The sequence below is a fragment of the Mesoplodon densirostris genome, chromosome 1 (assembly GCF_025265405.1).
Source record: "Mesoplodon densirostris isolate mMesDen1 chromosome 1, mMesDen1 primary haplotype, whole genome shotgun sequence".
NCBI classification, from domain to species: Eukaryota; Metazoa; Chordata; class Mammalia; order Artiodactyla; family Ziphiidae; genus Mesoplodon; species Mesoplodon densirostris.
The window spans coordinates 27,015,722-27,032,428 of record NC_082661.1 but is presented as its reverse complement, the minus strand read 5'-3'; the positions used below and the strand labels follow the sequence as shown (position 1 = coordinate 27,032,428).

At 38.3% G+C, this 16,707-nt stretch overlaps 1 protein-coding gene across 5 annotated transcripts in view; it reads right to left on the bottom strand.

Annotated features, from left to right (window-relative positions):
- NT5C2 (5'-nucleotidase, cytosolic II) overlaps positions 1-16,707 on the bottom strand; it is a 105,451-nt gene that overhangs the window by 6,363 nt on the left and 82,381 nt on the right. For 4 of the 5 annotated variants that reach the window (XM_060100094.1, XM_060100100.1, XM_060100084.1 and 1 more), the window contains 8 exons: positions 12,909-13,026; positions 11,743-11,838; positions 6,152-6,243; positions 5,926-5,983; positions 4,828-4,921; positions 4,127-4,180; positions 1,600-1,683; positions 538-579 (listed from right to left, as the gene is read on the bottom strand). In XM_060100094.1, the coding sequence (XP_059956077.1) occupies positions 538-579; positions 1,600-1,683; positions 4,127-4,180; positions 4,828-4,921; positions 5,926-5,983; positions 6,152-6,243; positions 11,743-11,838; positions 12,909-13,026 (638 nt within the window). Of the gene's footprint in view, positions 1-537; positions 580-1,599; positions 1,684-4,126; positions 4,181-4,827; positions 4,922-5,617; positions 5,876-5,925; positions 5,984-6,151; positions 6,244-11,742; positions 11,839-12,908; positions 13,027-16,707 lie in introns of those variants that run through there. The other variant, XM_060100116.1, reaches the window with a different exon arrangement.

Sequence of the window (16,707 nt, the reverse complement as noted above, 5' to 3'; positions counted from 1 at the left end):
CTGTCTACCAAGTTTTCAAACTGCTAGCAACTTTAAGTTACACTAACTCCTGGCATTACTACTACTTTTTAAAAAATATTTATTTATTTACTTATGTATTTATTTATTTTTGGCTGCACTGGGTCTTCAGTGCTGTGCACAGGCTTTCTCTAGTTGCGGGAAGAGGGGGCTACTCTTTGCTGTGGTGCACGGGCTTCTCATTGCCGTGGCTTCTCTTGTTGCGGAGCATGGGCTCTAGGCGCACAGGCTTCAGTAGTTGTGGCACACGGGCTCTAGAGCGCAGGCTCAGTAGTTGTGGCACACGGGCTTAGCTGCTCCGCGGCATGTGGGATCTTCCCGGACCAGGGCTCGAACCTGTGTCCCCTGCATTGGCAGGCGGATTCTTAACCACTGTGCCACCAGGGAAGCCCGACATTACTTCTAATATTAATGAAGATTTCTGAATGGCTCCTGACCAATTCCTTACCCTCAACATTCCAGGATATTAAATGCATTCATTGTTACTAAAGCAACAGTCTATTAAGTTACATAGAGTACCTTGGGGCCATGTGGGAAATCAAACAGGTAAGTCATAATTTTCTGGAAAAAAAAATCCAACGTAAGGTCCATATACTACTTCTGCAAGAGATATATGACACCTAAATAAATCACACACAAGCTTTTTATAAGACATGTCTTTTTCAATACAAGATTCATCACACTCGTTTCCTCTAAAGTTTATGAAATCATGGCAGTGGAAGCCAGAAATGAATGCTTCATCATAGCAAACAAACGCAAGCTGACATTCTCAGTAGAACACAGACTTCTAGATTTTTTTGTACAGATTCACATCCATATATTCCTATCCAGTTCTTCTAGTGGACTGGAACACATATTTGGAGGTAAGGGGTATCTGAGATAAGGGTGTAGAGATAACTAATGACTCACATGGAAATAATATACCTTGGCCCTCTTACTACTGTTCCTAGACCAACCAAGCCAACTTACTTGCTTACTCCAAATCACCAAATTTCTAAATCAACATTTTACGTAAAGAGGATTGGGGAGTGCTGAGCTTCTTGCTAGTACTGGGAACTTGTAACTGTCCTAGCAAAAGTAACATGATAAGGAGTTAAATCATCTTTTCTATATGCTTTAACCATGGCAAAAAATTTTTTTAAGTTAAGAGGTAGTAAATTTTGATGGCTAAGAGTCAAAACACCTTAGCACCATCTATTTCTGTCTGGCTCCCAACAGCAGGGAGGGCACATATGTACACATGTGCAATAAGAAAGGGTGTAACTTCTCAAGTTTTAGAAATGAAGCACAAAGAGACAACAAAGACATTTTAATCAGCACAAATGTTTTAAATAACCCCTAAGAGAAAACCTTCAAGTAGCCAACTGTAATCAGGGAAAATGGTCAATAGAAATATTTAGAAAAATTTGAGAACCACTCTGATGTATGCTATATATTTTTGCTTTTTTCATTCTGCTTTCAAAATGAAATGGCAATAAAATACCCTCACTTAATAAACTATCTTCCTCATTATAGTCACAGTTCTTTAGTCCAAAATAATTCCTTTGTATAAATAAACAAATATGAATATTAAGCACTTACGTCTGTGTATTTATAGTCACTGTTGGTGGCAAGAAATACTTTCCCTACTTCCTTCATCCGGCTTAGAAGCAAAGGCAGTTTTCCCTGAAATATAATTATGATGATGAGCGAAACACTAAAACACACAGATATTCCTCCACTTATGTTGGGGTTATGTCCCAATAATACACCAAACATGACAGCTAGCCAAGCCTACCTTAAACGTGCTGAGAACATACACTGGCCTACAGCTGGGCAAAATCATCGAACACAAAGCCTATTTTATAATAAAGTGGTTGAATATCTCATGTAATTTATTGAATACTGTACTGAAAATGAAAAGTAGAATGGATGTTATCAGTTGTCTACCCCTGTGATCGCATGGCTGACTGGGAGCTGTAGCTCACTGCTGCTGCCCAGCATCACGAGAGTATCGTAGGGCATATCACTAGCCTGGGAAAAGATCAAAATTCAAAATTCCACATACAGTTTCTACTGAATGTGTATTGCTTTCACACCATCGTAAAGTCAAAAACTCTTAAGTTGGGGACCATCTGTATATATATTCATTTACACTGTATATATTCATTTACACTGTGGAGTAGTTAAACACTGGACTTTTGTCCACTGAAATAGGAATAGGGGATGCCCTTTAAGGGATGGTTGGTTGGTTGGCTGGTTTCAGAATTTTGCATTTAGAAGACCACATTGTCACTATGCATGAATTAAGTATCATAGATGTAGTATATACATGGTGTATATATAATAGATTTATATATAAAATATATAAATGATTATATGCCTATTAAAAACATATCTCTAACTTCCTCATTATGTCTGCCTCAGGAACGAGTTTAAATTACCTCGTAATCTCTAAAAGTAAGTGAATTAAGTGTGTTAGAGATGAGGAGAAGCTGATTTTTAAACATCACCAGCTAAATACTCTATGGAGAGTATTAGATACGGCTTCACTGTCTATACTTTTATTTTATGAAATACCTTGCAGAAGTGACATGATGTGTCATGATGCAACCTAGAAATGTCCAGACCCACCTGCAGATACATGAGGAAATTCTAACTCCTGATGTGACCAGAAAGAAAAACAGCCTTTCCTTCTCTCACAGTAAATAGCTTCCTTCACTTAAATCCTCCTGAACCCCTCAGTGTTCTTTCTTGAAACAACAATCATGGGAGTGGGAGTGGACGGGAAATAGGAGGTACAAAGAATGAAAACAATAAGAAATCTTTACCAAAGAACTTTGAGAAAATAATTGCATTCTACTTTTACTCTGTAAGAAAAGGAAGAAGTATCTCATCTCAGTGCTGTGTGCGTCTGTGTGTACTTTTTATTTTGAAATAATTTCAGACTTACAGAAAAGTTGTGAAAATAGTACAGAGGGTTTCTATATATTCTTTATCCAGCTTCCCTTAATATTAACAGCTTAACCCCAGTATAATGATCAAAACTGGGCTTCCCTGGTGGAGCAGTGGTTGAGAGTCTGCCTGTCGATGCAGAGGACACGGGTTCGTGCCCCGGTCTGGGAAGATCCCACATGCCGCAGAGCGGCTGGGCCCCTGAGCCATGGCCGTTGAGCCTGAGCATCCGGAGCCTGTGCTCCGCAACGGGAGAGGCCACAACAGTGAGAGGCCCACATACCGCAAAAAAGAAAAAAAAATGATCAAAACTAAGAAATTAACATTGGCACAATGCTTTTAACTAAACTACAGATATTTAAAAATTTTATTAGGTTTTCCACTAATGTCATTTTAAGTATTTTAAAGCTTTCCTCATTATTCCCTGTTTATAGGTTAAAGACAATTTAAATAATAGTCACACATATGTACTTTTCTTTTTTTTTTTTTTGCAGTACGCGGGCCTCTCACTGTTGTGGCCTCTCCCATTGCGGAGCACAGGCTCCGGATGCGCAGGCTCAGCGGCCATGGCTCACGGGCCCAGCCGCTCCGCGGCATGTGGGATCTTCCCAGACCGGGGCACGAACCCGTGTCCCCTGCATCGACAGGCAGACTCTCATCCACTGCGTCACCAGGGAAGCCCCATATGTACATTTTTTAGATGATCTAGTGCTGTGGTTATGATTCAGGATACATTTAGGTGTGATTTTGGCTTTACTACTTATTAACTGTATGAACTTGGGCAAGTTGTTTAAGCCCCCAGTTTCTTCATCTATAAAGCAGAGGTAACAGTAACTAACTCACAGTTATATGGAAGATTAAATGGGATAATGAATGTAATCACTTAGCACAGTTAGCACAGTGATGTGCACAAAGTAACCACTCTAGCTGCTGTTATTGTAATTAGAGCTAAAAGGACAAATGAAATACTGGGTCTTCTTGCCTAATAACAAACAAGAAAAACTAAAACCCATGCTCCGGCTGAAAACTCTTGGTGATTATACTCGGAGTGTGTTAAACTGCTACGATAGAAATATCTTCTCTTGTCCACTTCATTATAAATAAGCTTGTTATTAATTTCCCTAATAGGTAAAGGAAGCTATCATGCACATCTATTTTTCCCTTTATTACTTACATCTTTGACTACATACTGCTCAAGATTTTCAACTGTCTTTTCCTTAAGGGAACCCTAGAGAAAGAAAAAAGGAAGGAAGAAGAGAACAAAATCAATTTTTAAGTTTATTATAAAAACTGTGACTACTGTCAGCCTAAATGCATTTCTTAAGTATTTCCAGAAAAGTAGATAAACTAAACAAGGCCAGGATAAAGTGGCAGATGTGATGTGCTGCAACTCCACCTCCAAAATGTATTTAAAATATAAAACTATTTTTATTTTAAACCAGAAATCAAAAGGCATTTTATATTTTATTCAGCACAATTTATAATAAATGTAAACATAATATTACTTAGTTAATGTTATTGGCCAAGTGGGAGGTATTTGGAAAAAAGAAATGGACCATAGTCATCCTGAAAGGATATGGTAAGTATAATCCTAATGCTAAAATCTCTTCCAGTAAGTTTGGGAAATGCAAACTGAAATAAGATCTAGAAGCCAAGCACCACCACTGAGGAAAGACCGGCATTACCTCTGTAAGCAGGACAGCCAAAGACAAGGACAGAAGTATTCTAGACAGCTATCACCAGAGGCAGATCCCCCCACCCCCTTTTTTTTAAACAGATGAACAATTCTGCTCTATTTGCACTTGGAAAGTTAATGTCAGACCATAAAAAACACATGCCAGGCAGTGAGCAGGTGAAGCAGCAGCTCCTAGGTACCTTGTAATGAACCCAGTCAACTGCATCTCTTACATCCTGGAACATACTCCGGTAAGACATGAAGAGGTCCCCATCTTTAAATCCGGTTTCACAGCTACGGAAAGATAAAAAGAACATGACAGGGAATCCAAAATGAATATCAAGCATTGCCCAGGGGACCCAAAGGTTCCACTGTCACATAATAAAGGCCGTGTGGCTAATTTGGAAAATAATTACTCCCTAGTGAAAACCCATTTTGACCACCAGAGATGACTACAGTGTTCAATGGAATACAATAACTGTGAACAGATACAAAGTGGTAGAAGAATATACTGAATGGAAGCTAAAAGGCCAGTTCCAAAAATATCAGGTCCTTTATCACTTTTAAGAAACAGGTTCCCATCAAAGAAACATTTAAAATTGGTAATTTAGGTTCTCTCCACCCTCACTTTTCTGACATTGTCTCTAGGTACTAAGGTATTGTCTATTTTCTGTTTATCTTAGTGACTTAGTGCTCCACCAAATTTAGTGCCTTGAAGTGGATAAGGCCTAAAGAGGATAAGAAGTTAGCAAACTCTGGCACATACGGCTGAACTTACAATTTTCCCTAGAAAGGAAAGGATAACTTTTTTAAGACTTAAGCAAAATTTTACTTCAGGGAGGATAAACAGTATTTACTACTTAATTAAATCTTGCTGGGCCTGGGAATGAAACTAAATTACCATCCCTGAATGGCTCCTGGGTAGCTGCTGTGAAATGAGTTGGGGGGTTTTAGTGCAATTCTGCTTGGACAGATAGTCATCACACAAACCTCCCACTCAGTTGTCACAATTAGCACCTCTGCTGGCCGTCTTCATTCCCAGGAGAAGCCAATCAGAAGTGGTCCCTTCCAAACAGGGCTGCAGCACACTGGCAAGGAGAGGGCCGTGTGGGAGGTGAGAGCCTGCATGGAGCTCCTGGTGCTGTCCCATCTCTCAGGCTGGCAATGTGGCATCTTTCACTAGCACTAAATTCACTTCAGAAAAGCAGAAAAGACCTGCAGTGGCCAGTTCTCTAAAACCCTGTACATTAATTTTTAAAAAAATCAACTGGAAAAAGAAAATTATAGTATGTACATACCTGGTATATCTGGGACAATTAGTAAAAAAATCTACTAGGCAGGCCAACAGGTAGGTCTCTGAAAAATGAAGAATAGATATTCATAAGCTAGAAGCGAGATAATGAAATTTGTTTCATTATGTCCTTGCGCAAAGACAAACGATCATGGAAAGAAGGGAAGGCATCAGTATATATAAGCATAGAATAAGCATAGAATATATAATATATAAGCATAGAATGAGTCTACCTGGTAGGTTGAACAGTGTGTTCAGAATGTAAAATCTTTCAGTGTCATCTCGCTGAATAAATTTATTTGGATACTGCTCTCTAGTTTCTGGTCTGAAAGAAAAAATTTTAAATTAACTGACATTCAAAAATAACATTATAACTGAGACATATTCATCATTCAAAAATTTATTCAGCTATTTTGGTGGCTATGTGCAAGGCAGGGTTCCAAATAATACACATGGCAGGACTTCCCTGGTGGCGCAGTGGACAGGACTCCGTGCTCCCAATACAGGGTGCCTGGGTCCTATCCCTGGTCGGGGAACTAGATTCCACATGCACACTGCAACTAAGTAAGGGTTCGCATGCCACAACTAAGGAGCCCTGGAGCTGCAACTAAGGAGTCCCTGTGCTGCAACCAACACCTGGCGCAACCAAAAAAATAAATAAGTAAATATTTAAAAAACCCAAAAAACACATGGGTAGCTCTGAAAAGGAAGAAGCTTGGTTCCAGCCCCTAAAAAGTTCTCAGTCTGGTAAGGGAGGTGAGTCACATACACAGATAATTACAGCAAGGTAAAAAAATCACAACTACAAGCAAGGTGCGAAGAGCTATGAGAAAACCAAAGCAGGGGAGACCATTTCAACTTAAGGGGTAGAGAGAAGTGAATGTGGGAATGTGGAGAGGAAAATCTTGGAAGAATTCATGAAAATGGTAGCATATGAGCTGGCCCTTGAAAGCTAGACAGACGAATCCAGAAACTAGTCTGAGAAAAGGGAACAGAGAAAAATAAAGCTAGAAAGTCGAATTGAGGCAATTATGCTATTGTTTTTATACTTCATTCAGGGGCAACTGACAGTTTTGGGGGTTTTTTTGGCTGCATTGGGTCTTTGTTGCTGCCTGCAGGCTTTTCTCTAGTTGCCGCGAGCGGGGGCTACTCTTTGTTGCAGTGCGTGGGCTTCTCATTGTGGTGGCTTCTCTTGTTGCAGAGCACGGACTCCAGGCGCGCGGGCTTCAGTAGTTGTGGCACGCAGGCTCAGTAGTTGTGGCTCACGGGCTCTAGAGTGCAGGCTCAGTAGCTGGGGCGCATGGCGTAGCTGCGGCGCATGGCGTAGCTGCTCCGCAGCATGTGGGATCTTCCTGGACCAGGGCTCAAACCCGTGTCCCCTGCACTGGTAGGCGATTCTTAACCACTGCGCCACCAGGGAAGTCCCCACCAACAGTTTTTAAGCAGAAGGATAAAACCATCAGAGCTGAACTGTAAAAATATTAAATTAGTAGGAGCTTTAGGATAAAACCAAGGAAGAAATGTGATGTGTTGCAAAAATGGCTACAAATTCTTCCTATCCTTTTGTAATGTGACTTTGCAGTTTTTCTTATTTTTTTTTTTTTTTTTTTTTTTAAATGTGGTACGCGGGCCTCTCACTGCCGTGGCCTCTCCCATTGCGGAGCACAGGCTCCGGACGCGCAGGCTCAGCGGCCATGGCTCACGGGCCCAGCCACTCCGCGGCATGTGGGATCCCCCCGGACCAGGGCACGAACCCATGTCCCCTGCATTGGCAGGCAGACTCTCAACCACTGCGCCACCAGGGAAGCCCTGCAGTTTTTCTTATTAAGAGGCTCAGTCTGTTTCTCCATCCTTGAATACAGGCCAAGCAGAGACTTGGAAAACACTTGTGTATTGGGGCTTTCCTACTCTTGCTGCACTTGGAACTCTGAGAATGCTATGTGAATGAGAGTGAGATAACCTGCTGGAGGATAAAAGGTTACATGCAGAAATGAGGTGCCCCAGTCAACAGGCTGCCAACTGCCAGACATGTGAGTGAGGCCATTCTAGATCAGCTGAACAATCCCAGAATTGCCCAGCTGACTCAGAATTTTGAGCTAAATCAAATGGCCATTGTTTTAAGCCAGTAAGTTTTGAAGTACTTTATTATGCAGCAAAAACTAACTGACACAGAGACAGAGGCCTGGGAAATCAGTTAGGGGATTACTGTAGTAGTCCAGTTGAGAGCAGGAGGGGCATGTCCTAGAGTGGGTGCAAAGGAAATTAAAGAGAATTATTCAAGAGAGATTGCCAAGGTAAAATGAACAAGACGAGGTAACTTATCAGATGTGGTAGATGAGGAACCTAAGAGCCAAAGATGATGCTGCTCACACTAAGGTGTCTCTGAGAGGGTGGTGGTACCATAAACAGAATCATGAAAACTAGATAAAAAGTAGATGTAAGAGGAATTCTATTTTGGATATGTTAATCTAAAAGTAAACATTTTTACAGGCAATTAGAAACAAAGGTCAAGAACTTAAAATAGAGATTCAAACTTGAGAGATAGCTGGGATCATCTCTGCACAGGTAATAAATGAAGTCAGGAAGACTATTAGAGCAGAAGAGGCCACTTAAGAGTGCAGAGAAAGAAGAGCAGACTGAGACGAGATCCACGGAGGATATTCAGAGTTTAAAAGAAAATGCCAGTGAAAAAAACAGAAGTTAGAGATGCATGAGAACCTTGAAGAGTGAAATAAAACACTGCAACAAGAGGAAGGGGATAGTATTAATAGTATAAAAATATTACAGAGAGTATATATAAGGGTGGGATAGGGAGGGTGGGAGGGAGACGCAAGAGGGAGGAGATATGGGGGTATATGTATATGTATAGCTGATTCACTTTGTTATAAAGCAGAAACTAACACACCATTGTAAAGCAATTATACTCCAATAAAGATGTTTAAAATATATACATATTACAGAGAAACAAAAAGGGAGAAAAACTAAAATATAAAAATGCACAGTCCTCACAGTAAAATATGAAGATTAACTATTTTGAAAAAAGGACACCAAATTTAAAGTTCATACTCAGAATAACTTGGGTAAATTCCTGCTTGTGTTTGTTAACTACAAATGGCATAAACTCTAGTTAGGGATATAAAATCACATTAGCTCCCTGTCTTAGTCACCCTTCTGAAATAAGTGTTCCCAATAAAGAATAACTTTATGGAATAGCATATCTTCTAGCCTTCCAAGATTTTCTATAATGAAAATTAAGGCAGAAGGGAACAGTAATGATACGCTTTCCTCAGTCAGGTTTAGTAAGATGACATTTTCATCATTAAAGAATAATTCCTTTACCTAAATATAGTTATTTATTAGGCAATTAGAACCCAAACAGACTTATAAATACAGTTAGTGATTACATTTTGTTTACTATATTTGTTTTTTTGGGTTGTTTTTGTTCTTTCTTAAATTTTATTTTTGGCTGCGTTGGGTCTTCGTTGCTGCACATGGGCTTTCTCTAGTTGCAGCAAGCGGGGGCTACTCCTCGTTGCAGTGCGTGGGCTTCTCATTGCAGTGGCTTCTCGTTGCAGAGCACGGGCTCTAGGCACGCGGGCTCTAGAGCGCAGGCTCAGTAGTTGTGGTGCACGGGCTTAGTTACTCCGTGGCATGTGGGATCTTCCTGGACCAGGGCTTGAACCCATGTCCCCTGGATTGGCAGGCGGATTCTTAACCACTGCGCCACCGGGGAAGCCCCTACTATATTTGTTTTACTTTTTGTTTTTTTAAACGTTTGGCCGCGCCTCACGGCTTGCAGGACCTTAGTTCCCCGACCAGGGATCGAACCTGCACCCTTGGCAGTGAAAGTACGGAGTCCTAACCACTGGACCACCAGGGAATTCCCTACATTTTGTTTAAATTAAGTGTCAAGTCATGCTAGTATACATTTAAAAAAAATTAATTCATGGGGAGGTAATGTATCATAAAGGACGGGATGCTAGACTTGGAGTTGGGAAGAAGACGGTTATACTACAGTACTGCTAACTATCTGTGACCCACAGAATAAAGACTTGATCTTAATATTATCCTAGTCTAAAGCTTTAAAAGCCTTTACCATTGTCTGAAAAGAGGCTCCAACTCAATTGGCAAGGCATATAAGGGGATGCTTGCTGGAGCCCTAATTTTCCTTCCAACCTTGTCCACCACTATACTTCAATAATTATCTTCCTTTCCCTCCACCTTCATTCTGTCCTTCTCCATGGACTTTTTTTTTTTTTTATTTAACTCTAAAGGCTGTACAGTACCAAGTACTGTTTGAATGAGTCTGCATTTAATCATAAATGACTTATTTCTGAAACAATATTAAATGTATTTCCAAAGGAGCTATTTGGAAACTTTATTGGCTTATTTGCGGGGGAAGAAAGGAGGTCTATAGATCTTGAGTAAGTAAATCTAATTGTAGTACTAATATATAGAACTTCTTCTCTTCCTTTTCTTCTCTGACTACACCCCTACCCAGTAACACAAAAGTCCATTTCAGACGTTCATAAATAGAACCCTGGTTCATCACCATTGGGATTCTGAATTGTATTGAAAATATCTATACATAAAATAGCTTGGATTTTTAGTACTATTTGCAGTCACTTCACATTCTAAATCCTGCCTTTTGATATTCATGAACTTGAACAAACCCCTCACGAGAGGAACAGTGAAAGGAAGATAGATATAACCACTGGCCTAACCAGATGTGTCAAGGTAGGGTGTTCACTTCATACTGTTCTCACTATGTACACTTGAAAATTGTTTAGCCTGTGTAACGCCAGCTGAAGAGTCTTGTAACATATGATTCAATTCCAAATAGGGCATTGCTGTGACCTCAGATTTAAAGGAAACTCTGGTACAGTTTCTGTTAGTTTGTGTCTGTTATCACAAAATGTACTTACCAAAAAGACACTGTCTCTTTAACAACTTCATTGTAGACTGTGGTTTTTACTACTTTGCTATTGAAAATAAATAACAGACTGACACTTAACCCATTTTGATTTTAAGAGTTGCTGTGATCCTAATACAGTGTCAGTAGTAAATTAGGTAATATAACAGTAGAGAAAATATATACTGTAATTGTAAAGCCACAATTATAGAAACTGTCATATTGTGGCACTGTGATTTTTAAAGAAAAAATTGAGATGTTTCACAAAAAAAACCTAGATACTAAATTTTATCTGCTGTTTATTACTGGGGTGAAAAGTCCAAATTAGTAAGAATAGTGGAAATATTCTAATTATGAAAATAAAACGTATCCTTATTTGTTTTAAATAGTGTCACTCTGTATTCATTTTTAACCCCATGTTTTAAAAATTTTTAACCACATGATCAAATACCTGAAGGTACTCATTGTAATATAAAAAATAATGTATTAGTTGTTAAAAATCTCAGTCATTTACATTGCTGTAGTTTCAAATTTTTCAAAGCACTTTTACATACATACCTCTTCTGAGCAGCTACCTGAGAACTGTATTACAAAGGAGAAAATAAAAATCTTAGAATTTCAAGTAAGTCAAAGCCACTGCAGTTCTTTTTGGGCAAGTTTCAAGATTAGCTTTGTCGTATGCTATATAATTAGAAGGCACTAATTTAAACAAAATGTAACTGCTAACTATATTTATAAGTCAGTTTGGGTCCTCACTGCCTAATAAATAATTTTTAAGTATCCTTATGTAAAGGAATTGATCTTTAATGATGAGGGAATAGGAAAATATATTGTATTTGGGGAGACAATATCATCTTCATATTGTTTGACTACAGAAACACGAGAAAGAGGTTAAAGGTTCTTTGAACTCACCCCCTTATGAAGTTAAATCCATGTGCACAGACCAAGAGGTTTCCATAGGCATCAACTTTCAAAAGATTTCCGTATAGTGTATCAAAGACAAGTCCCCTATGTAAAAATGAAGACATCACCAATCATGCAAAGTAATAAAGGCAATAATCTAATGGAGTATTTACTCCATCACCACAAACCAACCCTCACCTTATTCAGGTTTTATGGCAGCTCAAGTATGTCCCCAAACAATATAACTCTAGAGGCTAAAGTGAGTGAATAAAGTCTTAAAAACGAATCTCAGAACAACTAACAAATATTTACTCTGTCCAGATAAATAATCACAACTGTTTTATGTGAGAAATAAGAGCTTAATCAAACAAGGTATAAACAATAGTTCCTCTTAATACAGCTGGTTCTATCCTAAAACAGAGTCTCTCTTAATTTCCTTGGACAACTGAGCTGCCTTATATTTCCCTCTGTTACATGTTGTATATGGGACATATATGATGGCATCTCAAAATAAGCATCATCTTTCTTTTTTTTTAAAAGAGTTTTTTGGTGTGGACCAATTTTAAAGTCTTCTATTGAATTTGTTACAATATTGCTTCTGTTTTATGTTTTGTTTTTTTGGCCATGAGGCATGTGGTATCGTAGCTCCCCGACCAGGGATCGAACCCACACCCCCTGCATTGGAAGGCGAAGTTCCAACCACTGGACCGCCAGGGAAGTCCCAGCATCATCTTTCTTAATGTCAAATCTTTCTTATCAAATCTAGGAATGCAAACTGCCAAGAAGCCTCCTGATTACCAAGTTAAATATATTAGCAAAACATGTAACCACTCTCCAATAGCGTAAGAGAAGAACATCTGCGATTACTGCCCATCAATTTTAATAATCTCTCTTCTTTCTCATAAATGGATCTTCTTTAATAACAATAAACTAAGTTCAAAGTTCAAGTCAGGAACACAAAATATATGGTGTACATGAAAGGTTTCATGGTCATTTCAGAATCAACACCAACCAAAAACAAACAAAAAACACAAAAAAACCCCAAAGAATCTTTTGATGCTTTGTTGGTTTTTTGTTTGCCTGGGGGAAGTTTTTTGGTTGAGGATGCATTTGGAATTATTAATTTGGGGGACAGAAGGAGGAGTCTTAATCCAAAAATAATCCTGAAATATTACCTGGTAGGGAATGTAGAATCATATGCAAAGCTGAGCAGCTCCTGAGGATAGCCAATAGAAACTAATCTCTCCACGGTAAGCTCAAAGCCAAGGGACTCATACTCCGGGGACTTGTACACTGCACAAAGAGGAGGTTCTCATTAAAAGAATAGCCACTTAAAATAGAAGGCAAATGAGCGAATTTCTACTTTCCCAATTCCTCTCTCCTCCTAAATCTGCCAGTTTTCTTCGTTTCCTTCAAACTCCATGTTTTGTACCGCCCTGAGTAATCACAGAACTCAACTGTCAGTCTGTGGAAATAGGTCATATTATAGTAGGAGGAGCAGCAACAAGATGAATTATCAGGCATTTCAGAAGAGTTCCTTCATTCTTAGGAAACCTAATCCCCAAATTATTTCCTCTTTATTCTTTCATGCCCACAATCTAAAGGCAGGTGGGATAATGTAATATGCCCAGCTGTGATATTAACCATGAGAATATAATTAATATAAAACTAGATAGGTCTATGTATGTTGAAGTCCTCACTGTTGTGCATGATTGGCGTAGGAATCCTTCAAAATTAGTTGTTGTTTTTTTCTTTTTCTTAAAGAGCAGTCTATTTTTAGAATTCCTATCTGGCTTAGTAGTTACTTTAAACTCCTTCTCCAATCAGCATGATTCCATTTGTTAGGATTTACTTGTTTTCTTTATCAGCCCTGACAATGTCATAGCCATCAAAATTGCATTTTGCAAATTATTAGTGCTAAAACAACCATAAGAAGACATGTCTGAGATAGGAAAATCTGGATATGAATTGGGAATTAGACATTGAAGAACTATAACTCATTTTATTAGATCTGATTATGGAAGAATGAGTACGTGCAAGTATATATATAAAATATATATACCTCCTTATCTGCCGAAGAAGAATAATGAGTTTTTTACAGGTGAAATAAAATGGATTTTGGAATATGGGGCTTTCTCTCTAATATTATATGTCTGAAGTTTTCTATAACGAAAAATCTTTTCAGAATCATTATTGCAGTTTAGTATAAAGAAAATGTTGCTCCTTTAAACAGGTTTCTTCCAAATGAAAGATGTAGGTAGGCAACCATCCATCAGTCTCTAGGGTGGGTAAGCCATATTAAAAATAAAAATAAAAAGACCTGCAATCTTGCTAAATGCCAAATGAGGATTAAAAAACACCCCCAAACATCCTATTCTTTTGTCTCATAATAATTAAACTATTATTATTATTATTATAGTTCTACCTATAATTAACATATATAGCCTATGGCTCAAACTGATTCTTCATTGCAATTAGTCTGCCTATCCAAGTTAGTGCTAATGTTTTAATGAGTATGATTCAACTTTCCCTTTCCAAAAACAATCCTTTAGAATATTTCTGGAAATACATAAAAGAAAACAGCAATAGTGGTTTCCTCCACAGAAGGGAACTGAGTGACTAAGAGATAGGGGAAGGAAGAAGACTTTCATGTACCTTCTTCTGTACCTTTAAAACTTGTAACATATTAATGTATTATCTGTTCTTTCTAATTAAACGGAAATTTAAAAAAAACAAGGTGAGATTTTAAAATCCTTTAATAAACATTTGTCATATTTATAAGCCTCAAAATTTTAAGGTCCTTTAGGAGATGCTTAAGTCTCATCTCACCAGAACAATGCCAAAAGAAGCTGTCATTTCGTCTGTGGTCTCAGGGGTAATAATAATTTAAGGCTAATGCTAACCCTGGCTAACATTTTCAAAACTGGCTATATTTTTCTCCTCCCCTCAATTCCAGCCCCATCCTCACCCATCCCTGCCCACAAAATTTTTTGAATCCTCAAGTGTGGAATTATTAAATTTGAATGATGTACACTGTGGTAAAGGAAGTGCTATATATTCATACATGCTAACAGAATAAAAGCTGGTGTATTATCATAAAACCAGGAAAGTCTGGTATCCATTGATGTCAATTTGAATTATTTTGAGAGTATAAAAGAATATCTCACCCCACCCCGTGCTTCCACCTCAATTGAAAGTGAATTTCATTTTAACAAAATTTTCATAAAACAAAAATTACTTCTCAGTCCTAACAAAGCCCCACTTACGTCCAACAATATTTAATGGAACAAAATTCCAGTATAGCTCAGTAATTTGGATAATCCATTGACATTCATTCTCATAGGATTTGGCCCATATAAAATGTTTTCAATTATTAATTTTTCAGAAAGATAATTTGCTGGATATGCCTTAAGAATGGGAGACAGAAACAAAACTTAAAACACCCTCCACCCAGGCTCACCCCTAAATGAATAATTTTCCCTAGTTAGGGAAGTGATGGAGTAATAGTGATTAAAATCTATTTCTATGAGGCAATTCAGATTGAAACCCAAATCAATTTATTCAGAATTTTTGGTGAAAAAAAATGTGTGAGGGCAGAGATCTCAATTCCCCATTTTGCCACCATAAAGAATAGAGTAACAGAAAATAAAACACTATACTCTTGTCACATTGTGTTTATTCCAAGGCAGGACTTCCAAGTGTTCAACTGAGATGACTTTCTAGAAATTCCACCTACAGAAATAAATACTTTAAATTTCCTTTCTCTCAATGAGTTTAGGGTGCTTCCAAAAAATACAGTGTATTTTCCCCATTTGCTAACTTGAAGTTACACAGCATGTAGAAACATCAGCTGAAGCCAGAATTTCGGTCTCCCTGAGTCTCATCCAAAGCTTTTTGTGGTGGCATATAGTGCCACTGTTAAAAATGAATTTCTAGATTAAGTAGTCCGTCAACATTTAAGCTTGGGTGTTGAAATACACTACTCTCCCTCCAATTTCTTTCAACTAGTCCAAAAGAAACTGCTCTAATCACAGGTGGGAATGGATTTAGCAAAGAGAGTCCAAGTTCCACTCTGACAACACTATCTATTTCACTAAGCTCTATATTAATCAGTAAGACCTACAAGGTATTGACATTTTCTCATAAGCTTCCTGGATAATCATTTCAGTAACACGAACTCCCAGGTCATTAAATCAGCTGCTAGAGAACTGTACAGTACAACCAGGGCTGGAGAAGCAGAATTGCAGCTACACAGAGCATGAATCTAGATGTCCCTTGGGAATAATCACAATTTGTTCTGACCTGGTGGTAAAAATGACAATTCCTGAACCCTACAAAGTACCATCATGCCTTAAATAAATAGATAGATAGATAGCAAAATTTCTTTTTTAATCAACCAGGCCCTTCAAAGTCAGCCTGGACATCTGTGCAGAATCATATATATCACCTCAGACTAGAGCTCTATATGCCCTCCACAGCTGCAAAGGCTCTAATTTCAATTTGTCTGGCAAAACTGGCAAGTAAATGATGCAGAGCTTCAAACTCAGTTCTCACAACTGACTTTCCAAAACACTGCCAATAGCTTCAAGAGTCAACACAGCCTCACACATTCACTGCTTATTTCTTTTTCAAGAAGGTTCTCAGGCCTATTCTAATTTACCCAATATCCAAAGACAAAGGAAGAGGTTATTTTAAGGGCCAGAGTCCAAAAAAGAAGACTGCTTCAGGCACCAGGGCAGCACACTGTGTTCTCAGGTTACGTAACCAGACTATAAAGAGAACAACCAAAGCTTTGAAAGCTGAAGCTACTGAGAGCATTTAAAGATATTCTTTACTTCCTAATCCGCGAGGGAAAAACAGTTCTTCAAAAAATATCAACTGCGTGTTGTGGAGGTGAAAGTTGTGCACTGTTTTGAGTAGATTTTGTTCATACAAGATAGAATCTGGATTAGTGGAGACAGTCCCTTTAGGTGA